General features: G+C 41.9%; 1 protein-coding gene across 4 annotated transcripts in view; it reads left to right on the forward strand.

Annotated features, from left to right (window-relative positions):
* LOC308080891 (sodium-driven chloride bicarbonate exchanger-like) overlaps positions 1–25598 on the forward strand; it is a gene marked incomplete at its 5' end in the record, with an annotated part of 70013 nt that extends 44415 nt beyond the window's left edge. For 2 of the 4 annotated variants that reach the window (XM_080422979.1, XM_080422980.1), the window contains 19 exons: positions 1174–1262; positions 2387–2544; positions 2940–3027; positions 4265–4411; positions 5813–5913; positions 10173–10347; positions 11945–12078; positions 12440–12685; positions 13732–13837; positions 16166–16327; positions 17194–17307; positions 18575–18736; positions 19591–19842; positions 20427–20495; positions 21434–21607; positions 21898–22020; positions 22944–23008; positions 23469–23588; positions 25128–25598. In XM_080422979.1, the coding sequence (XP_080279105.1) occupies positions 1174–1262; positions 2387–2544; positions 2940–3027; positions 4265–4411; positions 5813–5913; positions 10173–10347; positions 11945–12078; positions 12440–12685; positions 13732–13837; positions 16166–16327; positions 17194–17307; positions 18575–18736; positions 19591–19842; positions 20427–20495; positions 21434–21607; positions 21898–22020; positions 22944–23008; positions 23469–23588; positions 25128–25194 (2552 nt within the window). In that variant the 3' untranslated portion in view covers positions 25195–25598. Of the gene's footprint in view, positions 1–1173; positions 1263–2386; positions 2545–2939; positions 3028–4264; positions 4412–5812; positions 5914–10172; positions 10348–11944; positions 12079–12439; positions 12686–13731; positions 13838–16165; positions 16328–17193; positions 17308–18574; positions 18737–19590; positions 19843–20426; positions 20496–21433; positions 21608–21897; positions 22021–22943; positions 23009–23468; positions 23614–25127 lie in introns of all 4 variants that reach the window. The other 2 variants (XM_080422977.1, XM_080422978.1) reach the window with 2 other exon arrangements.
* Between the last annotated feature and the right edge of the window lie 1506 nt (positions 25599–27104).

The raw sequence follows: 27104 nt of genomic DNA on the forward strand, positions 1-27104 counted from the left end.
TGTATGTATCCAGGCTTTCATTCTGACTCACACACATTCCAAAGGAAGATTTCACTCATTAGCCCAGCTCAACCATTTTGTGAAATCACCTGTGGTGTAAAGTTGCTTTGGAGTGAACATCTGCATACTCAGCCATCCCATGACACATAATTGGATGCCGCTGCTCCAGATCAAAAATGCACTTTGCTTTTGTACCTGCAAAGTTTTGATCGGATGAATATTCTTCTAGAGGGATATTCTACAGTAAGAATATCAATCTGCTGATTGATTATTTGTGACCATACCATCCACTCTCCTTTTTCCCACTCTCTAGCAGTCTATGTGATAGCTACTGTAGAACAACCGTACCGAAGATGCCCTCCAAATGCAGTTCTAAAATGATAGCAATCACTAATTACTAATAATAATAATGATCCCACATCTAGGATATAACCTATTAACAGGAACCATACTCATAATTTAGTTTCCTTCAAGATCACAAATATATGGTTCCATAACCCCCTCACTAATAATGCTTGTCTTTTTGAGCAAGTCACAATATGTATTGATTTATTTAATAATTTGGAGACAGCACCAGTTAAAGTCCTCTGAACAAATGCTGTGTTTTGCTCAAACAGTGCGTTCACGTCACCAAATGCCTGGAATTATATCTATAAAAAGGAGCAATCTTTTACTTTCTTGATCTTGTCAAAATATTTTGAAATTGATTGAACATTATACTGTTTTACTGAGCCAACCAAGCCATTAGTTGATAGGCTGTACAGGTGGCATAAAGTACATGCCAGAATTTAAACTATAAATTGAAAGTTAAAGATTGCACCTCATTGAGTTAAGTAGAACTTGATACACTGTCGTCGCCACACAGATTGGGCCCAAAGGCACCCAATCTCCATGATCTTTCATCAAATGATCTTGGCTAGCACTACTAGAACAAATCATAGACTAGCAACACTTAGAAAGAAAAAAGGATACAACATTGGTCCTTTGTTCATCGCTGTAGAATAAAGCTACAGCTCTAGTGACAAAATATCCAATGTTGCACCATTATTTCTTCAGACTCACTACTGTGTTTTTTCCACACCGTAGATCCTTGCCTTACTATGGGCGTGCTATGGTGACCCTATGACTCTGGGTGAGATTGATACCATGTTGTTCTTATATCTCCCCCTCAAGGCCAGACGGTCTCTCCTCAATCTCACGCGACCCACTCCGAAGGCAAGCAGGACGTCAGCCGAGAAAACAGCCACGTGGACTTCAGCAAGGTGAGGCCCCGGGACCACCGTCGATCCGCTGTTTATCCATGGGCCCCTGATACCTGTGTATTTAAAGAAGATACGGTTACGCATGTTCAAGATGATCACGTGGAGATTTTGTCCTGGGAAAATGTCAGCAGTGTCGACTCGAGCGTTGTTTTGCTGCCCTTGCATACTGTCTCATGGGTTATGATGCAGTGCTCACGCCTTTACATTATTGAGTGACACTTCTTTACATAATGTATGCCTCTTTACATTATTTACGCTTCTTTACATTATTTACACTTCTTTACCTTATTTAGGCATCTTTACATTATTTATTTACCTCCTCTATGGTGTTGTAGCGCTAAAGGTTAAATACGCACTTTACAGACTGTGCTGAATGCAATTTTTTTGGTGTCACTCACTGAAAATACCAGATCTACATTATGTATGAATACAGAAACACTTGCAAATAACAGTCTGGACAGTCAGTCCTAAAGATCCTATTTGAGAAACAAATCGTATTTGACTGCAGCCTTAACAAAGCCAAATCACAGCTTTGTGAAATAGTGTAACATCGGCACTTCCTATATTAAAATTGGCTATTGGGAGGGCCGGCCGGCGGACCACGGCCACGTCACTCTGACTCAGACATAACCATAAACAAACCCGATACGCCCATATATAGGCATGTCATTAAGACTCAGACATAGCCATAAACAAAGCCGATATGCCCGTATATAGGCATATGGAGATACGGTTGTCCAGAGCCACAGATCTGACCGCTATACCCATAAATGGTCGTGTATATATTGGACTGACCGACTTCAAACTTGGCGCGCACATCGGCATGGACTCGAGGGAGTGTGGTGCCCACCGCCGAGTTGTTCGGATATGCCGTTTTCCAGAACCGCCGATCAAACTGATTTGTTCATATAAGGGCATATATGGATATCTAGTTATCCAGAACCACCGATCCAACCAATATGCCCATATATGCGCATATAGAGGGTATGGGCATATAACTAATGACATCAGTGTACACGGCACTGCATTAACAAAAACACTTCGTCCAAATAGCCGTACGGTGACGAATACTCCCCGGATGATGGAGCATTGATGCTGAAAGTCGGTATCTCTCTGTCTCTCAGATTGACCTCCACTTCATGAAGAAGATCCCTCCGGGAGCAGAGGCGTCCAACGTCCTGGTGGGGGAGCTAGAGTTCCTGGAGCGCCCTGTGGTCGCCTTTGTGCGCCTGTCACCCGCCGTGCTGCTCAACGGTCTGGCGGAGGTTCCCATCACCACCAGGTCATACACACAACACTTTGGCTTTGGCTCCCCCCCCCCCCCCTCTCTCTCACTCTCTCTCTCTCTCTCTCTCTCTCTCTCTCTCTCTCTCTCTCTCTCTTCATTCTTTTGCACTCACTGCTAGGTGGTTCTCAACGTCAGGTCCGGGGACCACCAGGGCGTCCAAATGGGCTGTTACAGGTCCATGTGGTTCCATTTGTACACTCTTAAATGAACACTGACTTTTTCAGTGTAGTTTGTGGTCCCAAAGATCATTATTCCATTAGTAAGTCCAATTGGAGCCCTGGTGGGCCCCGAACCAGACGTTGAGAAACTAGGTGTGCTAGGTGACATTTCCTCCGAATACCCGGAGAGATGGACTCCAACCCTCCCTCTCCTCCTCTGTTGCCTTGCAGGTTTCTGTTCATCCTACTCGGCCCCCTGGGAAAAGGGCCACAGTACCACGAGATCGGCCGCTCCATCGCCACCCTGATGACTGACGAGGTAAGCTGGCCTCAGTCACAGTTTGGTTCATCCACAAGAAAACTTATTTGAAACATTCCTGCAGGGGAGGAAATCTATTTTTCCTGTCCAAATGAATTTAAAGTGAATCTTTAATGAATAAACATGCCTTTTTATACTGTATAAGTCTATCTGCTATAGCAATGGTTCCCAATATCTGAGAAAAGCCACACATTTTTCAGCCAGGTTTAAAATTAACAGCGTTTGGTTGCATGGCTCAGCCATTTTGTGCAAAGATCATGATTCATGTGCTTCCAGTGAGCGTGAAGAGTCTTGTCTCGCATGTCTCTTCTCTCGCTCTCTGTGGTTGGTCTTCTGTCTCTCTCCACTCATCTGAAATAAAGCATAAAATGTTTATTACTGTACTTAACGTTGATGCTCCATGTGGGAGTTGCTGTAGCTAGGACAGAATAACAGCTATGACGTGTTGGATTGTTAACACAATTGAGAACACAGAGAACACAAGCTCTAATATTTCTGAGTGAAGAAATTATGTGAAGTTACAATAAATGCCTCTACTGTGTGTATGTAGATTTAGATGTGTATTTATTTTGCAATGGTCTGGAAAGTGATTCAAATGTAGCTACTTTGTGACCACCTCAAAAGAAAACAGATGAGCCATGTTTTAGTTCCTTGCTTCAAAATGTCTATGAAAGTACAAACTGGAAATATGGCATTTTGGAAACTCTTCAGGCAGATGATATGCAGTGGTGTACAGTAACTACATGCACTCAAGTACTGTACTTAAGTTCAATTTTAAGGTAATTTTATTATTTATATATATATATTATATATTATATTTTATATATTTTACAATTTTCAATAACTTTACTTCTACTCCACTACATCTCAGAGGCAAATATTGTACTTTTACTCCACTACAATTATTTAAAAACTTTAGTCACTAGTTACTTTTTTTTGATTATTATTACAAAACATACATTAACCACTTCAGCCCTATATACATAGCGGCTGTAAATGCAGCTTTCGTTTTCAAAAGATTTTTATACAGTTTATACATTTGAAAGACCTTCTGCATAATGAGTACATTCTACTTTTGGCATTTTGCCAATACTTTTGTATTTTTACTCAAGTTTTAATTCCTGACTTTTTACTTAACAGTGTATTTCTACATTGCAGTATTGATACTTTTACTTAAGTAAAACATGTGAGTACTTTTTCCCACCACTGATGATTATGTAATATATATTTTTCACAGGTTTTCCATGATGTGGCGTACAAGGCCAAGGACAGAAATGACCTGGTGGCTGGTGTAGATGAGTTCCTAGACCAGGTGACAGTCTTGCCCCCTGGGGAGTGGGACCCTTCTATCAGGATAGAGCCGCCCAAGAATGTGCCCTCTCAGGTAAGATCTATACCCCTCTCCCTGCATACGTAGAAAATAGGGGTGTGCCGATACACTAATTTCACGATACGATACGATATTGGGCTCACAACTTCGATTTGATACGATACGCACTTTTTTATTATGAAAATATATAGGGGGGAGAAAAAAAGCAAATGCAAACAAAAAAGTTTTCGCATTATTCAGACGTGCAAACTTGTAGCTTTTCAGCTACAATAGCCGTTTTTAATCCAAATAGGGCAATAGTGTGACACCTGACCCAAAAAAAAAATATATGTTGTCACCCTTTTCACCTCGGGATGTTTGCATGCCTGATTATTATTATTGTAAAAAAAAAAAATCAAACCGATATTTTTTTTCTTCCAAAACGATACATATCGTCACGAAAGCGTATCGCGATATATCGCGGGACGATATATCGGCACACCCCTAGTAGAAAACCCTTAGTGTTTACCTCGTTGTCACAATAGTTGCTCGAAACCTGTCATGCCATTGGCTATTTTTGCCAAAGATATTTTGTGTAGAGGGAGAAGAGGAGGCGACCCTATACAAAGTATAAAAGTATGATTGTGTGATCAATGTGCTACCGGCACACCACATGAACCACTTTAGAAACAATAATCATAGACTCAGTATATTACTGTTCTCTTTCACCCTAATGTGCTTCTGATTCAGCCCAGCATCATGTTATGTTGTTTAGAAATACTCCAATGTCTATGTGCTTCTCTAATCTCAGACAGAATGTACTTTATGCTGTGATGGCGTTCCCCAGGGGCCTGTGCTCAATCCTTTTCCTAAACCATTTGTTGTTTTGCCTCCATCATTAGCTATTTTGGGTCGTGCTGATTTCTCATCAGAGAAACGATCGGCAATGTTGTTTTTCTATTTATTTTTTAACAGTCATAACAGTCATGCTAGGACAATGGATATCTGCAAGAAGATTCCTGCTGTAAATGCAGTTTGATTACAAAACAGTATTATCATAATACTATTTAGTTATGTAGTGTGGTATTCCTCTAAAAGAAGGGTGTAAGACACCAGTAGTACCACATGTTAACCTAATGAACACTAGCATCCCTATTGTGGGGTGAACCTTTGGGGAAAATAGCTGATCTACAGGCTCACAACGTGTCACAGTGCAACGCATTGTGAGCTGAGTTATCGGCTATTTTCTGCAAAGAGATTTGGTATTGGGGGAAAGAGCCTTATAGGGGACCCTGGTCAACTAAGTACTGTATATAGGGTTTGCAGTAAGAGTTTTAAACCATTCATTCCTAACACTGACCAGGAGGATAAAGTGATTTGTAAGACCAGGACCATAGAGGGCCAACATGGCACTCGCTGTCCCCTTCAGTGTGATGACAAACCAGACTGACAGTGATCTCACTCTCAACCACACAGGAAAAGAGGAAGCTCCCTCCCGTCCCCAACGGTGTGACAGACCTCGGGGAGGCCGAGGAGCATGGCGGTCATGGAGGTCCAGAGTTGCAGCGCACGGGGAGGTGAGTGTGTGTGTGAATGAGAGTGATAGTCAAAGAGAACAAGAAAAAGAGCGGGTGGCACAGGGGCAGTGGTGGAAAGTATCTAAGTACATTTACTTAAGTACTGTACTTTTGAGGTATTTGTACTTTACTTGAGTATTTCCAATTTCCAATACTTTTACTTCTACTCCATATTGTACTTTTACTCCACTACATTTATTTGAAACTAGTTACTAGTTACTTTTCAGATATACATTATTATATTATAAAACATACATTAACCACTTTAGCCCTACTTTATACATAGGCTATTTACAAGCCGATCTACAAGCCGATCTACATAGCCGATCTACAAGCTCACAACGCGTCGCATCGCGACGCGTTGTGAGCTTGTAGATCTGCTATTTTCAAACATTTTGTACTTTTACTTTTGGTACATTAAGTACATTTTGATGCCAATACTTTTGTACTTTTACTCAACTACATTTTGAATTCTGGACTTTTAATTGTAATGGAGTATTTCTACATTGCAGTATTGATACTTTTACTTTTGAGTACTTTTTCCACCACTGCACAGGGGTAAAATTCCTGTCCATCACCATGGAGACTGGGGTTCAATTCCTCCACGGTGCATCCAACAAACACAGTTGGCCGTGTTCACGGGTGGGAAGGGGAGGGTGATCTCTGTCACTGCTCTAGGAGCCTCGGAAACCCATGCTTTTTTTTTTTTTACAAAAGAAAAAAAGCCTGGGGGAGCCATGCAGGAACGATGGTCTTAGGACCTTGTTATCTCCTAACCAATCAGAGTGCAGAGGGGCGTCGCTCTAAATTTGGTGACGTCAGCGTGCTCCGTGCACAGGCCGGGGGGGGAGGGGAGGGGAGGCGGGGACATAGATTGGTGAAGCAATAGGAAGCCCCGCACGAATCCGTGCGGCTGAGTTTGGATCCGCCCTTAAAGACCATCGATTGGGCTCGTTCTCTCAGTCTACTGCTCTAGTGAGTCCTACAGGTTGGTCGGGATAACTAACAAGCAGGGGGAAGAACCGAGAGGGACGGGCGTGTTCCTCCACATGCGTTATGCCCTCCACTTGCATTGTGTCCTCCAGGGGGGCAGAACTGAGAGGGATATTGTGTTCCAAGTGGCTGGTGTCTCCATCTGTTTTGGAGGAGACGTGGTTGTCTACACCCTCCTTAAGGCCAACAGAAGTGATTGGCAGTGACAGGGACTATACACATGGGGTGGTAGCAGCTGATTGGCATTGGCATAATGAAAAGAGCAGAACATGTCAAAGCGGTGAGAGGCAAAGAGAGGCTAGACTATGTGAGAGAGACAGGATAGTCAGGAGGGGAGAAAGAAAGAGAAAACTGTGTGGAAGAGTGTGTGAGAAAGAGTGAGAAAGAGACAGACAGAGTCAAATCTGGCATATTAATTTAAGTCCATTTGTACACTTTTGGAGTGAAATGAACACAGTGGATTTGAGTGCGTACATGTACTGTAAGCTCACCTGTTACTAGACTGATATAAGACCCTGAGCTGTCTCATGGGTTTACAACCATGTTAGTATTCTTTTAAGAAGCAGACAGCCCTGCTGGCCTTATTAGCATTTTTCACACTTCACACCCATGTTCATTAGCAATTTAGACTCATCCATGTGCGCTATCCCACATAAATCCACCTTTCCTCACTATTACCCTTTGCTTTTGTCCAAAATGCTGTAAACATGTGTGGCCCCTGCACAGCTACAGTAGTATTTGAACTCCAACCCATAACCAGTTAAACCCTATATATTTCCAGCGGTCTAACCTTTTTTTCCCTCTGCACCAAATTTCGTTGCCGAAAATAGCCGATCAACAGGCACACAACGTCGTGATATGCCCAGATATGACATGGCCAGAGTAGGGACGCCAGGGTTCATGTGGTTAACCGGCAAGTTAAGCAGACCCACTGCGAGGTACTGTATATGATATGAATTACACAATGCAGTGGTTCAGGGTTTACAAGTAATGTAATTAAAGCTCTGCACAGTCATTGCTTTTATCGAGCTAATTTACAGTAATGAAGTGAAGTTCAATTTTCCCAGCCGCGGCTCGTAGTGTCTCCCGTGCCATGTTTGCTTATGGCATTTCATCATTTCCATCAGACCATCCACTGTATGGTAATTGTGGGGAAAATTGCCTACCATACTAAAGAAATATAGCATTTTGCACCTGTTGCTGTCATTATTTAACCACTTTATTTTCATACAATTGCAGATCTACAAGCTACAGAACTACATCTGAGCCTGTCAAAATATTTTTGAAAAACTAAAAAAAAAAACGATATAAAAATAAAATTTAAATAAATTAAAATACATGATTTAAAAGAAAATTAGATCACATTTTATCAACATCAATTGAAACAGGCGTCATGGTAGTATCTTCATCCATTTCTACAGAAGCCGCCAAAGCCTAGATAATGGTATGTAAAGTACCCCACACCTCAACTTCAACCCTCACCAACGAGTGCTGAACATGTGTAAAATACTGATGAACAGTGTCATCAAATAAACACTTTATTTTCAGACTCTTTCACAAGATCAGATTTGTTGAATAGAGTTGAACAGGTTTTCAATATTCCACAGGAATATTGAAAAGTTGTTTTTGCTTTATATCTGGACAGGAAAGTGTGGGGAGACCGGAAATTGAGTTAGGTGTTAAGTGGTCCATGTAACATCCTGTCATCCACATAGGTATGCCCCTCGCTGGCAGATTCTAAACAGTTTATTTGACATTAGAAATATGATTCTTTATGTCTTCTTGGGGGGGGGGTCGTTTTGGTACGCCGCTCAGAAAATGCCCCCACCATAGCCTTGGAGAACGGCACCTTGCCCCCCGCTAGACTGCAGTACGGTGTAGAGAGAGGTGTGGTGGGTGTATTCATAGCACATCAGTGAGCGAGGCCGTGCTCCGGTGCTCCGCTGAGATCTTATCCCATCTATGATTGGCAGGAAGCCCAGTTCCTAGTTATTATCATCATCACCATCATCATCATCCCCTTCAAACAACACACACACACACACACACACACACACACACACACACACACACACACACACACACACACACACACACACACACACACACACACACACACACACACACACACACACACACACACACACATGCACACGCATTCTCCCCATGGGCCTGGCATCACTGCCTAGCCTGCTCTGAGCTCTGAAATAAGCATACAGTAACACAGAGTCTCCGCCCCGCCGTTGCCCTAGCAACCACCTCTAGCTAGCCCAACATGGATTCACTGTGGCAAGGAGAGTGTGCTCACCAGCGGAGTTCACACACACGCACACACGCACGCACGCACACAATCAATAGAAAAGCCTACTGTGTGTGTGTGTGTGTGTGTGTGTGTGTGTGTGTGTGTGTGTGTGTGTGTGTGTGTGTGTGTGCGTGTGTGCGCGTGCATGTGTGCACGGCATGTGCATACGGTATACCATACGTAGTATCATCAGTGATAATATAACTCCATACTCCTGGTGTTAAATTAATACTAAGGATTCTACTGTGTTTTGTGTGTGACCCTGCTGTATCTACAGTACTTTCTCTGCCGTGTAACTGTATCTTAACTACTGTGCTGCCCTTATCTTATCTTATCTTATCTTATCTGTGTATTTATATAAAATCGTCGCTGTTGGGTGGAAACCTTGTATGTCCAAAATCGTTACTTTTCATGTCATGGAAAAAAAGGACCTGTGTTCCAACGGATCCAATGTAATTATCATTTAGTTACATGCTCTTATTAATGTGTTTCATTGGTTAAGTATTTATAAATACCACAGACAGACTTTCACTTTCAAAGTCTTTCAAAAATAGCAGATCTACAAGCTATTTTGTGTCATACCTGTATATCATTGCTGTCGGACAAAAACCTTCTATCTAAAAAAATATATTAGCTTGTGACTAAATAATAACTACATTGGATTAGAACACAGGTTATTTTTTCAATTTCCTGAAAAGTAATGGTTTTGTTTGGACATGGGTCCAAAACCATTACCATTACAGAAGGCTGCCACCCGACAGCGACGATACAGTATATATATATGACTCGATTAATTGAGTACAAAGGACGTCAATGGAAACAAGCCATAGTGCTTTCCTGGGTTTAAAAATCTATTAACAGACCTTGTATTGAACTGTACTTCCCTGTGCTTGTCTTTGCAAACTGTTAATAAAGTATTCAATCAATCAATCAATCAATGACAGATCCCTTTCCTCTCTCCCAGGCTTTTCGGAGGGTTGGTGTTGGACATCAAGCGCAAGGCTCCTCACTATCTGTCCGACTACACAGACGCTATCAGCCTGCAGTGTCTGGCTTCCTTCCTGTTCCTCTACTGCGCCTGCATGTCCCCTGTCATCACCTTCGGAGGCCTGCTGGGGGAGGCCACCGAGGGACGCGTGGTAAGAGTCTGATTCACGAGCTGTCACCGGTCACCTCTGTGGGGAATTATGTTCGTCTTTTCATTGCCAGCTGCCTCCTTTTGCAGTCTGTTCTCTGTGGCGCAGCCTAAAATGACACTGGTGGAAGAAGTGCTCAGATCTTTTTTACTAGTAAAACTAAAGTAGCAATACCCACAATGTAGAAATACTATTAAAAACTTTACTTGAGTAAAAGTTTTGGCATCAAAATATACTTAAACTACAAAAAGTTAAAGTACTCATTATTTTCAAAATTGGTCCAATTTAAATCTTTCAAAAAATAGCTGATCTACTGTACAAGATGGGTCACAAATCTTTTTAATAGTAGAAGCATAAAATAAGAGTTTAATTGGTAAACGATTATTTGGATTAATTAATACTAAATAAATGATGCGTAGCTGCGAGCTAGTTCAGGCAGATATACTCTAGAGGTTCACACTGCGCATTACTATGTGGGTGTATACGGATGCATTATTACAACAGTGTTATGCAAGACCCATACATCATACGCTGAGGTGGCAATCAGCCGACCAATTGGTGGGTTATTTAAGCTCACCTCAGTCTCTGTTCTTCCTTCTGCTGTCAGGGTCCATGGTCTGTTGGTATTCGCCCGTTTGCTCCCACTGCCACCCCAGCACCTCCTCTGCAATTAGTTCTGTTCCCCATGGAGGGTTGTTATTGGAGAATCTCCCTGCTCTTAATGGTTAATGATGGTTGTCTAATTGTGCTGAGCAGGGAGAACAAATATAGCAGAGCCTGAACGCCAAGATAAAATGTTATATTCACACTTGTATTTACATTCTATAATAAAATATTGGTTCATTCTATTTAATGATAATGATGATAATGATGAAAAAGTACAATATATATATTTGCCTCCGAGATGTAGTGGAGTATAAGCATACATTACCAAAAAAATGACTTAGTCAATTAAAGTATAAGTACCTAAAAATTGTACTCAAGTACAGTACTTGAGTAAATGTAATTTAGTTACTTTCCACAACTGCCTAATTCTATATTCGATTTATGCAGAACATAACTTCCTCCGCGTCATCAGCGCCCATACCCTAGGTGGGGTTGGCGAAAGGGCCTACTCTGTGTGGAGTTTGCATGTTCTCGCCGTGTCTCTCAGGGTAGTTAATACCCTCACAAAAAATTAAAAGGTTTGAGAACCACTGTACTAGAACGTATAGCCTTGTTTCCCCTTGGGCACATGTGCCACAGTGTGTCCATTCTTTATGTACTGTACATGTGTGGATGGGATATACAGTACATAACCTACGCACCATTGTCACCAGGTCTAATTCCCGTGCATGTATTGCCTAAAGTGCTTTTGAATGCTGTTCTCGAAAATCAGGTGTACTTGTACATGATATGTTTAATTTATTAATGACGAAAGGAGGCACAGAGCAAGACAGAGAGGATGTTGTACTGTTGAATCATTTCCCAGCATATCAAATGAAATCAGCCCCAACATCGCATATCAAAACACTTCTGAACCTGTTGTGAATGTAAAAAAGAAATCACCATTTTAGACACCTTAAAAAATATTGTTTTGTTTTTCTTTCTTGGTGTCCAGAGTGCTATTGAGTCGCTCTTCGGGGCGTCCATGACGGGCATAGCCTACTCTCTGTTTGCTGGGCAGCCGCTCACCATCCTGGGCAGCACGGGACCGGTGCTGGTGTTTGAGAAGATTCTCTTCAAGTTCTGCAAGTACGTCATCGTCTGCCTCTTTGTCGATTCACCTTAAACACTGCCGTTATCTTGTCGATCAGTGAGCACCGGTGTACCTCGCCGTACAACACTGTCTGACAAAAGTTGCCAATCTGCAGGCTCAGAAAGCGTCACCATGTGGCGCGTTGTGCGCCTGTAGAATAGCTATTTAAAATTATAATTATTTAAAAGCAAAAATTCACATTTTGACCCCCAAATATATATTTTTTTATTAAAATCTATTATCTTTGTGTGTGTGTGTGTGTGTGTGTGTGTGTGTGTGTGTGTGTCTGTGTGTCTGTGTGTGTGTGTATGTATTTGCGTGTGTCCGCTTGTCTGTGTCGTTGCCCTCTCCACCCAGGGAGTACGGCCTGTCCTACCTCTCGCTGAGGGCCTGCATCGGCCTCTGGACGGCCTTCTTCTGTCTGCTGCTGGTGGCCACGGACGCCAGCTCGCTGGTGTGCTACATCACGCGCTTCACGGAGGAGGCGTTCGCCGCGCTCATCTGCATCATCTTCATCTACGAGGCCCTGGAGAAACTGCTTCACCTGGGGGTGCACTACCCCATCAACAAGAACAACAACCTGCAGAAACTCACCATGTACTCGTATGTACAGTGTACCGCTTGGCTTGTTTTATTCTGCCGAACTCACTCGCAATCCAACTTGAGATCATAAAAAGAAAAAGATTATCTTTTCATTTCGTTTTTGCTTTATTTAGATTAGAATAATAGAGACAGGAAACTATGGGTAGAGAGCAGTGTTGCCATATCTGCTTATTATAAGCGACTTTGGGCTTTGGTGCCACTGGTGCCATTATTTATTTGTTTGTTTGTTTGTTTTTGATGCAGCTCGTTCTCACATATTCTATGCACCTGCAGAAACACATGCACGTGCCAAGAGGACTAGAGTTTATTTCCGCCATCAAAGGACAGATGGGGCCGTACTGCTCTTTGACTCCATCCAGCTTTTATAGTGATGGATTTATGGGGAGTAATGCAATGCACCCGTGTGTTAAGAGCAGTACAGTATGTAAGCTATTAATGTATAGGGAATCAAGAGGCCCTCTTGAGCAGTGACATTATGGTATTATTTGATCCAAATGTTATTGGATAATGTCATGGTAAGTTCAAGTTGTCGAGTGAACACTTTCCCCTACATACAGGGTAGGATTGTGTGATGCTCAAATGATGCATAGCCTGTGAGCTAGCTCAGGCAATGCACGCACACCACTGTGAGGTGTTATGCAGCATATATCTCTCCCTGCTCTTAAATGGATGTCTTCTAATGTGCTGTGCAGGGAATAGTACTGTATATTGCAGAGCCTGACACTTACTTTACCCTATACATAATGAACCCTATTAGTTCTGGGCATGTCAGAATTGATTGCTGAAAATAGGCAAGCACTCACAAAAATAGCAGATCTAAAACTCACAATGCTACGCAACGTAGATCAGCTATTTTTTTATTTTATTGATCAGCTATTTGATGTAGAAGGAAAAAGGAGGGGACAGTATGGACCCCTGCGGGACCGCGGTCAATAAAGTATATAGGGTTTAAGTGGCTAAGTGAGTTGAGTGCATTCAATAATTAAGTGAGTTATTGCGTGTGTGTGTGTGTGTGTGTGCGTGTGCGTGTGTGTGTGCCTCCACAGATGTGCGTGCGTGGAGCCCAGTAACCCCAGCAATGAGACACTGCGTGAATGGGAGAGCAGGAACATCACACCCTCGGAGGTGAACTGGACCATGCTGGAAGTCAATGTAAGGAGACATTTCATCATTCCCCAGCCAATTTCACCTGCTGTATTGTCATCCAGCTAGGTTTTACATACAAATTAAGCCTATAATAACGTTTCATAATTCATAACCTGCTCATGGTGGCATGTAGAACAATTCTCCTCTTGTTCAAAATAACAAAACTAAGCTAACCAGAACCCAGTGAGTTTTTAAGGATCATACACCATGGGAGCGTGTTTTTTGTTTGTTTGTTTGTTTGTTTGTTTGTTTGTTTGTTTATTTGTTTGTTTGATTTGCCCCAAAATATATTTAGTTGTGTGTTAGTTGTGTATTTAAATATCGTTCGTATCATGAGTTTGTCAACTCATGATACTCAGTTTTTCATGAACGGCGAAAGTCGAATAAAAGCATCTACCTGTATGAATGAGGTATTAAAAGTTTGAGGTGAAATATGCAGGGGTTGACACTAACAGTTGCCCGACTGCCCGTGGCAAGTAAATAAAACGTTCGGGTAGGTGGAGTTTGCTTTCAGGCAGGGCCGGCCCTAGGCAATTTGGCGCCCTAGGCAATATTTTTCCTGGCGCCCCCCCCCCCCCCCATTTAAAAATAAGAGCACCTCAGTCTCTTTTAAACAGAAAGTAATTCAGAGGACAGGAGCCTATCCTATGTCTGACAGCGCCGCGCCACCGTTTTCTGCCACAGCGCCACCTAGAGCCTGCAAAAAAAAAAAAGGCAACTGCCTACTCTGCCTAATGGGCGCGCCGGCCCTGCTTTCAGGTTGCCCGACGGGCAAGTTCATTTGGGTGGGGAGTTCTGTCTTTATTTCGCACAACACAAGATGTCTGTGGAATTTTAAATAAGTCATAATTGTATAGATATTGAGAAATTTGGCATAAATATTGAGGTATGACCATATCTTACAGCCCCAGAATTCGCAAGCAAAGTGAAAAAAAAAACGAGTGTACAAACCCTTACGGGTCCATTTGGTTGCATTTGTAAACTCTTAGAGTTAAATGAGCACCCAGTGTATTGGGCTTTTGCTCACACATACACAGGGCCGTCAGCAAGCAACCAGCCAGGAGACAGTGTGGGGGTTTAATTTCACAGGGTTTAACTGTGCAGAATCAGCCTATGAACAGATTGTAAAGAGCACATTCTCCTGCTGTCAGCCACAGCATCAGTTCTGCCACTGGCAGCAGGCTGCATGTCTCCTACACGAGTTCACTGAAGCCAAATTTATGCTCCGTCGTGTTGCATGCCGAAAATAGCAGACCTACAAGCTCACAATGCGTCACATACGCGACGCCTTGTGAGCTTGTAGGTCGGCTATTTTTGACGTGTGACACCGTCGTATGAATCGAGCTGAACACGAACGGGACAAATGACAGATATTTTGGGGGAAACAAGGTCACATGTAATTTAATGTGATGCACATTTATGTTGCTTTTAAGGACGTTTTAGGAGTCAAGAAATATTTGTCGCTGCCAAATGGTCTATTACTGCGGGATTACAGAAGGATTTCGCCCAACCATCCTTTGTTTTGTTGGACAGTAATCTGTCTGAATGCGGCCATGGCTGCCCACAATTACAGCCATCAGCTTACAAACATACATAAATACAGTACATATTACTAACACACATCTGAGACACATGAGAAACATCAAAAACATCACACCATGAGCTAAATGAAAGATTCAATATTTATAAAGATCGGTATGACCGTAATATGGAGCTTGCACAAGGGGCACTTTCAAAATAATTACATTATATTATATTATATTATATTATATTATATTATATTATATTATATCATATCATATCATATCATATCATATCATATCATATTATATACCACAATAATGAATGTACTAGAATAAAGAAAAAACATTGTAGTCACTCATTTACCATCACTTTCATCACTGTTATCAAATAGGCACTTTTATTTTTTTCTATATTTTCCAAGATTGCATAAAAACCCTGAAATTGATGAAATTCCACAAATATCGTAAAATATTGTTTTGATTTATTTTGTAGAAGAAACAGTAACATCCTCAGTATTAATGTATCCATTTCTAACTCTGAGAGTGGACTGTAGTGTACACATGTAACAAAATGGACCCATAATGGTCCATTTGTTTACATTTATACACACTCTGACTTAATTAACACTCAGAATCTGTGAATGATGTGATAAAAGTGCAACAGAAATGCTTTCATTGAAGCGACTAAAACGGTGGTTTTCACTACATTGCTTCCCTTGAAAGGTTGAATAGGCAAAGCCATTGTCATTTATGAATTGTTGTGAACTAAACTAAACGTGCTCTCATTGCTCCATGTCTGCTGCTCCTGCAGGAGTGTGAGGTGTTCCATGGGGAGTTTGAGGGAGCAGCCTGTGGCCCCCACGGCCCCTACATCCCTGACGTACTCTTCTGGTGTGTTTTACTCTTCTTTTCCACCGTCTTTATGTCTGCCTTTCTCAAGGAGTTCAAGTTCAGCCGCTACTTCCCCACCAAGGTAAACACACACACGCACACGCACACGCACACACTGTATATAGACAAACTCTCTCTTGCTCCCCTGTCTCAAGTACTTTTCTTTTTATCATAACCAGGGTAGTCACCACGGATATTAGAAATGTAGCTAAAGGCCACTAGGAAATGCTTTGTGTTAAGTGACAACAAAAGAATACTGTTATCAGCCATGGCAGCACTAATATCAGATTTTAGACCTCATTCTCTCTCTCTCTCTCTCTCTCTCTCTCTCTCTCTCTCTCTCTCTCTCTCTCTCTCTCTCTCTCTCTCTCTGTCTTTCTCTCTCTCTCTCTCTCTCTCTCTCTCCTCTGTCTCTCTTAATACATAATAATTCATTCAAGTCATTGGTTGACATTGCCCTGAGGTGGATGGTAGCCGTGTTATTGTACGTGTTGCTGTAATATCACAGCAGTCAAGCTAATTGTTTATTCTGTCACAGACTGTGAACATAAATGGCAATCATTTTGCCTGCCAAATAAGCTTGACGATTACGCTGCCCTCTGTTGGTCATCTCCCGGGAATACCCCCACAGTCTGTGTGTGGCCCAATTCTATTTGCTCTATTTCTATGATTTATCATTGAGAGAGGACATTTAATGTGTGGTGTGACTGTGAAATTACCATGTCATATTGTACAGTGTAACAGCGCTCCCTTGTGGTGTTAAAAGCATACTGCACTGCAGTCAAAGTGTGTGTGTGTGTGTGTGTGTGTGTGTGTGTGTGTGTGTGTGTGTGTGTGTGTGTGTGTGTGTGTGTGTGTGTGTGTGTGTGTGTGTGTGTGTGTGTGTGTGTGTGTGTGTGTGTGTGTGTGTGTGTGTGTGTGTGTGTGTGCGCGTGCGTGCGTGTGTAGGTGCGGGCTTGCATCAGTGACTTCGCTGTCTTCATCACAATCCTCACCATGGTTTTAGTAGACTATGCACTAGGCATTCCCTCGCCAAAGCTGCAGGTCCCCAGCAAGTTTAAAGTAAGTGCAAGTATTTTATTCTGAAAAACTGCATATTCATTTTTGTACGTTCATTGAATCGCAACAATACTTAGGAAAGCAAATGCCTTGGTATTGCTTAATATCGATATCATATTAAGTACAAACATATCCTCTAAACAAAGCGTTATATAAGCGAATGCCTAAAGGAATTGTATATAGCTTAACATACCAGAAGCACTGCTCCGTGCAGCCAACAAATATGATATGACAGGGTGGTCAAGTAGTTCTCGGCTAAAAGCAGAGATCAGATCTTGGTTTTACACATAGAAAAGAGGTGAGTGTGTCATAAAGCCAAGCTGTACTCATGACAATAAATACCACTAAGATTGTCATAACATAAGGCCAAGGATGACACCTGCATGTCAATGTTTGTTACAACTCATCTCCTTGATACAGCATCACCTTACATTGAAAACAGGAAATTATTCCCGAATTCCATTGATTACTACTCTTATTACTCTTTCATATCTTCACCAGGCCTGGTGGCCTACTCAGGGCTGTGTAAGTTGTGGGTTGCAACCATCAAGAGCAGAGGAAGCTGCAGGGGAAATAGCTTTTCTACGATACTGTTACATTTTTCACATAATGTGACGCCCCCTATGGTCAGAAGTGAACGCGCTTTTGGAAATGCACTCTAGTCTGAGAGGCCCCTCTATGTGCTTCAAATGTGGTATCGTTTGGATATCGTTTGATCAAATAGGCCCCTTCTGCAAACTTTGGAAGCCAATTATAGCCAGTTGGTATGACATAGCAAAAATCTGTATGATACTCTTGATTCCATTTAGCAGTGTAGTAGAATTGTTAGAACTTACATGAAAACACTGAATTCTATAAAAAAGAAAGGTTCGAGAAGTGTTGAAACACAATCACAGTTTTATTCGGAGCGCTCCCAGAGATTGCACCACGCAGGTAGGATACCACAATCTCATAATTTTATAGGAAATGAAGGGACACAAAATAGACACAACTCTGGGTAGTGACACATGGCCTTAAACAGGATTAAACATAAATAAATGAGCCAACACATGACATTTTAGTAACAGGAGAAAAGGTTCTGACATAGACACTTACATAGCTAGGACTGGGAGACAGACCTTAACAGTTGTCCCTCACAGGACGAGGCCTGAATAGCATGTCAGCAGAGCTTAAAACAGACTGTAGCTTAATTTTACATTGAGAATGTCACCTTGCTCTTACAGCAGCACGTGTTGACTTCATTTCCTCTCTCTCCTGTGCTCTCTAATAGCCAACCAGAGATGACCGTGGCTGGCTCATAAACCCTGTGGGTCCGAACCCCTGGTGGACGACCATCATCACCTGCTTCCCTGCTCTGCTCTGCACCATCCTCATCTTCATGGACCAGCAGATCACTGCCGTCATCATCAACAGGACAGAACACAAACTGAAGGTGATTTTCGGACGTCGCCTGACTTCACCCCAAAAGTCTGTGTATAATACAATAGCAGTGGTTCTCAAACTTTTTCATGTCAAGGACTCCCAAATTAATATGTATTTGGCCGCAGACCCCCATTTGTAAGTAATTTTGTGCCAGGGACCCCCCATTCAAGATTTGTGGTGTCAAAATGTTTCAAAAGTGGGAGCTTGTAGATCGGCTATTTTCAACTAGCCTATATAAGTGTATAGTGGTTAAACAGATTTTCATGCTATATTAACACATTTAGCTGGGGACCCCTGGGGGTCTCCGGACCCCACTTTGAGAACCACTGTAGTACAGGACATACTACTAGTACAGTACATACTGTAGTGTACAGTGACACACTACATTGTAGTATCATTTATTCTCGGAGTGATTCACCTATTATATTTGGGATACTTCATTTACTAAAACATCACACCCAGTGTGAAGTGGGCGGTGTGGTCATCACAGTGGTCATCACAGTGATGGAAGCTCACTTTTTTTTAAAAGTGCATAGTCCTATTTATAGGTTATTCATTTCATCATGTGTCTCGCTAGCCAATCACAGTGCTGAATAGAGTCAGCCAATAGAGTCAGCCAATCACAGTACAGCTAGGGGTGTACTAATGCTAGGGGTGTACTAATTATGAGCCAATCACAGTACAGCGAAGGGTGTACTAATGAGGTGTCCCAACCCCACTTATAGGGGCGGCTACACCGCCCCAAAACACAAAAAGTTAAAATATGGAGATTTCTGCCAGACAGCAACGATATGATTTAAAAAAAGTGGTTTGGGAATGGCTGCTCTAACCATGCCTGGCCTGTGCTTCTGCTGGTCCTTCCAGAAAGGCTGTGGCTATCACCTGGATCTGTTTGTGGTGGGCGTGATGCTGGGGGTGTGCTCCGTGATGGGTCTGCCGTGGTTCGTGGCCGCCACCGTGCTCTCCATCTCCCATGTCAACAGCCTGAAGCTGGAGTCGGAGTGCTCCGCCCCCGGGGAGCAGCCCAAGTTCCTGGGCATCAGGGAGCAGCGCTTCACCGGCCTCATGATCTTCACCCTGATGGGCTGCTCCGTCTTCATGACCTCTGTGCTGAAGGTGCGTTTGCGTTTGCGCGCGCGCGCGTGTGTGTGTGTGTGTGTGTGTGTGTGTGTGTGTGTGTGTGTGTGTGTGTGTGTGTGTGTGTGTGTGTGTGTGTGTGTGTGTGTGTGTGTGTGTGTGTGTGTGTGTGTGTGTGTGCTTGAGCCTGCTTGTGAAGGCTAAATGTCCCCACAAAAATAGCAGAATTTGAGAAAAAAAATTTTTACGGTTTAAAAGGATTCTAGACTTGTAGCTATTTTCAACTCTAGGGTTAGGATAAATAATTGCAAACACATTTTTTTTAAATGCCATAAATAAATTTGGTGTCCTAAAATGTTAATGTCCTCACAAGTATAATAATATAAAACTGTATGTGTGTGTGTGTGTGTGTGTGTGTGTGTGTGTGTGTGTGTGTTACCAAAAAAAAGGAAACTATTAAGAAAGAATTCAATTCAATTTCAATTCAATTCAATTCAATTCAATTGTATTGCATGCATTCTTGTGACTGATATTTAATGTTGGCTCACATGAGTTAAAACAAAACTTCATAAGGATCTGCATGGTTTTTGAAACAGATTTGATGGTGATGTATTTCTCCCCAGTTCATCCCAATGCCAGTGCTGTACGGAGTGTTCTTGTACATGGGGGCGTCTTCACTGAGGGGCATCCAGGTAAGATTCATGTCTTATTGTTTACTTAATGCGGTGAAGAAGAAGTTTCTGTTAGAATAAAAACGAGAATGAAATAGATGAATCATCTGTTTTTAACAGACAGGCTTCCTTGTTCTACTTAGCTTAATGGCATTTAGTGGTTATCCATCTATTACTCAGCTAATCTTTGGCTGCTTAATTATGCAGTACCTTGCAAAAGCTTAAATCAGATTCGTCTGGATTGCAAATTATACTTTGAGTGCAGAGTGCCTGGGATTCTTCTTACGTTCACCTGATTCTCTCACTTGGATGTCAGCCTACTACAAAGGGAAGGAACTTAAATGTTTTGACCTATACTTTGACATATTTGTTCCAGTCTGCAGAAACCTATATATCTTGCTCTCATCTGACAGCAAAACCTTGCTCCACATCTTGGCTGGGTCACTCTAAAATGTTCAGACATGCTTTGTCCTTGTTTGTCTGCATCCTTGTTAGGTCAATACTTTCAATATCTATGTAAAACTTGGAGCTTCCAAAGCACATGTGTTGAGCACTTATTGAAACAGCATATTTCAGTCAATTACTTGATTACTTTATTTAATTTCATGTGAGGGTCAGTATTTCGAAATAAAACTTTTCACAGAACACTTAGTGTATCATTTGTAATCGGAGAGATCAGAGCACATGCTCAGCTGCAATGTCACACCCCTGGAGCATGTTTGAGGTTCAATGCCTTGCTCAAGGAAACTTTGGCAGAGTTGGTGGGCACCGTCCGTGTAATACCAGCCACCCTCCAGTTACTGGTTTTACAGCTGGAATACACCCTCCTGTCAGTGCCGGGGATTGAACCAGCAACCTTTGAATCACTGGTCAGCCTCAAGGCCAACCAGCCACACTGCTCTATCCATCACTTGTAAACTGATGTGCTGTTCTTGTTCTTGTGTTTGTGGTCCATGCAGTTCTTCGACCGACTGCGGTTGTTTAGCATGCCGGCCAAGCACCAGCCTGACTTCATCTACCTGCGTCACGTTCCCCTACGGAAGGTCCACCTCTTCACCATCGTACAACTCACCTGTCTGGTCCTTCTCTGGGTCATCAAGACCTCCAATTTTGCCATCGTTTTTCCCATGATGGTAACGCGCTCTTGTGTGTGTGTGTGTGTGTGTGTGTGTGTGTGTGTGGGTGTGGGTGTGTGTGTGTGTGTGTGCACACATACATACATAGGCTACATACATGCATATGTGCGTTTAGTGGGCAGACTGTATGTAACATGTGAGGCAGGAGTGCCTTTGTGCATGCGCGCAAGTATTCAGTACTTGCTAATCATTAGCAAGAAATTAGTAATTGCATCTCCTGTGGTTGACTGCTGTGTCCAACCTTCATCCACCCCACCCACTCACTCCACCCTGCTCCACCCCTCCAGGTGTTGGCGCTGGTCTTCATCCGCAAGCTGCTGGACTTGGTGTTCACCAAGCGAGAGCTGAGCTGGCTAGACGACCTGATGCCCGAATGGAAGAAGAAGAAACTAGAGGACTTAGAGGCGGAGGTGAAGACACACATAGACACAGAGGCATGTGTTCACATAGTAGATGGGGTGGCCATAGCTGAGTGGTTAGTGAGCCCGCCTAGGGAACCAGAGGCACTGGGTGCCCCAGGTACGATTCCAGGCCAGGTCAGGTCAGCATATGTGTCGATGAAATGAAATTTGTCCCTGAGCAAGACTCTTAACCCCTAATTGCTCACAGGCCCTCATTGGAAACAAGACCGCAAGGACTTTCATGAACGACCTGTTAAAACGAATTATCCTTATCCTAGACATAGAAGAAGAAACTAGAGGATGCACAGTAGGAGGTGTGAAGAGAAGACACACTTGTGTTCACGTATAGTAAACATATAATAGTAATAAAGAAAAGAGAAAAAGGTGATGATACAAATTCAACAAGACTGCACAAGATGAAAAAATAAGATTGGGATACATGAATGAAAATTCAAAATTTCAACTTTTGTCTTGATACAGTTTTTGTATTAAAACCAGAACGAGGTAGTTCGTTTTGGTTTTGTCAGCACCCTCTGGTGGACATATTTGCAGACAGACATACTGAGAGGGCATACATTTACACGTTAGAACAGTCTCATTAAAATCGTTTGGTATTGCTGTGTGGCTCATCTAATAATAGTTTTGATAACAATAATTTTTTAACATTATTGTTTACTGAAGCCAGTAGTTGCTACATTGCACGTTAAAGATCTTGTGAGTGATATAATAAATTACTATCAGAGTTTCACTGATAGGCAAGACTGTTTAATGCATGAAGACACACGCACAAAGCTCAAACAAAAGCCTTTGTCTTTTTGGTGTATATTATTTCTGTCTTTGTCTCGCTGCAGGGTAATATTATCGCTCTGTTCTTTCAGATCCCTTATCAGTGTATTCTCTTTCTCTCTCTCTCTCTCTCTCTCTTCCCCCAGGAGGAACACAGTAATATCGCAGAAGAAGAAGGCATTGTTCAAGTGCCGCTGGAGGTGCACTACAAGTAAGTGATTTAAATCTCTGTGGCTGTTTTACTTTATGCTGCTGCACTTCACAACTGAAGCTGAAACACTTTATTTCCTGAGTACTTTTCTTAACCTTTATTTAACCAGGGTAGTCACCATGGAGATTAAAAATGTATGACCGGAGTCCCTCAGGGCTCTATACTAGTGTATAGTGTATTTTCTGTTTTCTGTTATTGTGGGAAGCCTTTCTCTGAAAATGCTGCGACACGTTGTGAGCACTTTGAGATTTACACAATACATTTTTATTATTATTAATAAGGATGCTGTGGTTTAAGCGGTTAAGTGACAACAAAAGTATTTATCAACCATGGCGCTGCTAATCTCTCTCTCTCTCTCTCATCTCTCTCTCTCTCTCTCTCTCTCTCTCTCTCTCTCTCTCTCTCTCTCTCTCTCTCTCTCTCTCTCTCTCTCTCTCTCTCTCTCTCTGTGTGTTTGAAGGAGTGATGCTGCTGACCCTGCTACGGTCAACATAACTGATGAGATGTCCAAAGGCTCCTTTGGAAATGTTTGGAATAGTGTGAACCCTGAGAGCACCAAGAAAGATCCTAGCACTAAAAGGTTGGCTCCTCTAAAAAACAGATCTGTGTCATCAATATATGATGATATAATATACTATTATATCATGTAATACCACAAAGTCATTTCACAATACAATGTAGACAAAACCAATAGATGACAATTTCTGAATGCTAAAATTATGTTTATGAACTCGGGTTGTATCTAATTAATGGAACATTTGCTTTGAACATAATTCACATGGTTTGATTCCAGAATCCCAGGGAACGTCTTTGTTTTAAGGTCTTTGTCCCGTCAAAAAGCAGCCCTTCTCTCACAATGTCAAATCATATATTCTCCACAGCATCAGTAGACTAACCTCTGATATCTCCTACCAACCTCTCTCATTCCATTCCAACCCCTAAGCTCCCCTTCCTAACCCTTCAGAAGCTGATATCCCAAAAGGTGAGTGGTTCCCAATTCCCAGCAGCCCCTGACAGCATGGTGAATTGTGTTTTGTCACCCGTGTTGTGGCTCAGTTTAGCTCAGCAGGTTCAGCATGTCTTTAAACACTGCTACCACAGAGGGCTTCAAACTATACTCCTTGCATGCCGCTGTGCATGCTGCTCACTCTAAAGCGCTTTGCATAAAAGTGTGCATGCAAAGATTTGTTGTGTTCTGCCACTTACAGTGAAGTACTGGATCTTTGGCAGTTGTTGTTGCATGTATTGATGGGGAAACTGTATTGGTTGTTGTAATGGTTGTAGTTTGGTGTTGGGGTCGATAGATAGAGATGTACTGCACACCAGTGGTTCCCAAACGGTGTGTCGTGTGGTTCCCGCGCTGGTGTGCCGTGAGACAAGTCCATGTGTGCCTTGGGATTTTAAGAAAAACACACTTTATTATTACAATTTATAGAACTACACAAAAAGTTGGTGTTTTTTTACCTTTCTTTGGTGTGACATGGGCAATTTTTTTTGGAAAAACCACTGCTGTACCACAACTGGTCCACTTTGTCAGATGGCTGGTTTAACAGCATGGCCTGGGAATGTGTGTGACAGTCCTTTATACTGCAGATTGGGGGCATCTGTTGTATTAATGTTCATTCCACCGCTGAATGTTGCAGCATAAGGCAATTCATTATCATGAGGCATACTGAATTATGTGATTTTTTTTTTTTAGCAGCTAGTACTGAACGTAATGAAATTATATTTACATGCAGGTAATTAGTCATCTTTAAAGCAGCTTCTAGGGCATGAACAAGCATGTTTGACCAAAAACCTCGATAGTATCACGGTATTGTGGGGATGACTATTGGTGCTTTAAAAAAACATTTGAACAATGAGACTTGATAACCAATCAGAGAATTACACCACTTTACTGTAATGCAGCCTTTAAAACCAGGACAAGACAACGCTTGTGCCATATCACACGATAAACTCCCAGACCATATGTAGTCTCATGTCATAACATGGATAATATATTGCCCAGCCGTCGCAGCTTCAGTTGATTTGCACCAGTGAGTTCAGTGTGAGTTCAGTGTTACATTCTCTGACATGTCATCTCTGTGCTTCCTCCTGTCTGTGGGACATGTGTTTCCAGTGGTGTGGAGAAGAAACACAAACGCAGGAGACACGACAAGAGCCTGGACAGGGAGACAAGTTTGTGATGACACATACTGTGCTGTCAGACCAACCCCCAACCCCCTTACCCCCGAAAAAAAAGAAGAAAAAAACCTATACCGTGCCACACTCGACAACCTTTGTACTGTGCTACACTGTGCGTTTTTTTTGTCATGTAAAGTCTGTGTGCAACTTGTGTTAAAAAAGAAAACAACCAAAACAAAAAAAATCTGTTAGAGGCAGTGTTAACATGAGAAACCATCTGTGTTATTTTTTCTATGTGTATAATATATGGTGATACCAGCAGTGGATTAAGCTACAGCATATTATTATAAGACACTTGTATTGCCATGTCAACGGGCCAATTCAGTAAACGTTTTAAACGGATGGATTTTTAAAGCGTCTTTACTTTATAACGGGATCATTTGTATTTTGTATGTTTTTATATTTTTTCAACAGCGACTGTGAGTTGTCCTTTTGAAAACCTGTCACCAAAACCTCCGCTTTGTGGAAAAACTGTGTGTAATACTTAACACCGCAATCGAAAGAGAGGGTGCACATCACAACTGAAAACAATTACAAATGAAATAGACATTTGCCAATACTAGCCTACTTCACTGGTAGTAGTATCTAAAACAAGTTGGGCCATATCGAATCTAGTACGTTTTTGGAAAGTATTTAATGCACATTTTATATATACTATATTCTATATTCTGTATCTATATGTTTTTGTGACAACAGCTCATTGTGTCTTCTCTCCAGGTTCTTTATTCATGGCTACAGTATTTAATGAGTAAAAGGTCACTCATGCGGTAGACTATTCGTGCAGTGAGTCAAAGACGTTTTCTTTCGAGCAGCTCATTGGAATAATGATAAAAAAAAGAAAGACACCTTTAATCGTAATTTATACTTCGGCACACAACCGTGTCACAGTCATTTTCGCTGATCGACCCAGTCGTACGACAAAGTATAAAATAGCCTTCATGCATGGCGGTGTATAGTGCAGGAGCTCTCTTATGAGCTTACAGTACCTTTAGCTTACTGGCTTCTTTTCAACCGTCAAACGCTGAAACGTCAGGTGATCGTGTGGAAGCTGTATGTTTACATCCGCATACTTAATATACATCTTCGTCAGTAAGTGTCATTCATGGACAAGTGATCTTCTGTCCAAATGACCCTAAATGTGTTAAAACACCCAGAGTTAATTGTTTTAAAGATTAGAGAATATAATACGACCTTGACCCCGGTACAGACGTACAGTTGTACCCCCCCCCCCCCCACCCCCACCCAGGCCATGATTACTTCTAGAAATGCAATAATACCTTTTTTCTTTCCAGAGAAGGGAAACATGTAATAAAAAGGTAAAGACTCTTAACAATGTACAATACATAGTATATTTTATTCATATTCATGATGTTACTAATATATTACTAACTTGGAAACCGTGTTGAAGATGATTCTTTTGTTGTAGATGTTATTTTTCCCCGTTGTACTGTCTAATTGGTGGAACTTAGTTGAGTAGAGAAACTAATGGGTCAAAAGTATCTATACCAATACACATCATTTTGACCACATATGTGTGGAATTCTGCCTTAAATTTAGCGGTGAAAGCGGAATACTTCTGTTCAATAATTTAAATCAACTGTATAGGCAACTTGTCGATTCAGATCTGTTGTTAGATTGTGATTTGTTACATGACGTGAGAGAGTGCGTGCGCACGAGAGAGAGAGAGAGAGAGCGAGAGTAAATAAAGCGATATTAGAGAAACAAAAAAGTATTCCGTCTCAGACATTCAGTTGACTGTCATTCTTGTGGTAATGGTTTCCATTACTAGCCCTGACGGACACCTAGTGCTGCTGGTTTAACCCCATGAACACTAGTGTTCGTGTTCTGGGGCAAACATTCGGCGAAAATAGCCTATCTACAATGTTCGCTCCAGAATAAGGACGCTAGGGTT

Source organism: Gymnoscopelus braueri, assembly GCF_963280865.1.
Source record: "Gymnoscopelus braueri genome assembly, chromosome: 24".
Classification (NCBI taxonomy): Eukaryota; Metazoa; Chordata; class Actinopteri; order Myctophiformes; family Myctophidae; genus Gymnoscopelus; species Gymnoscopelus braueri.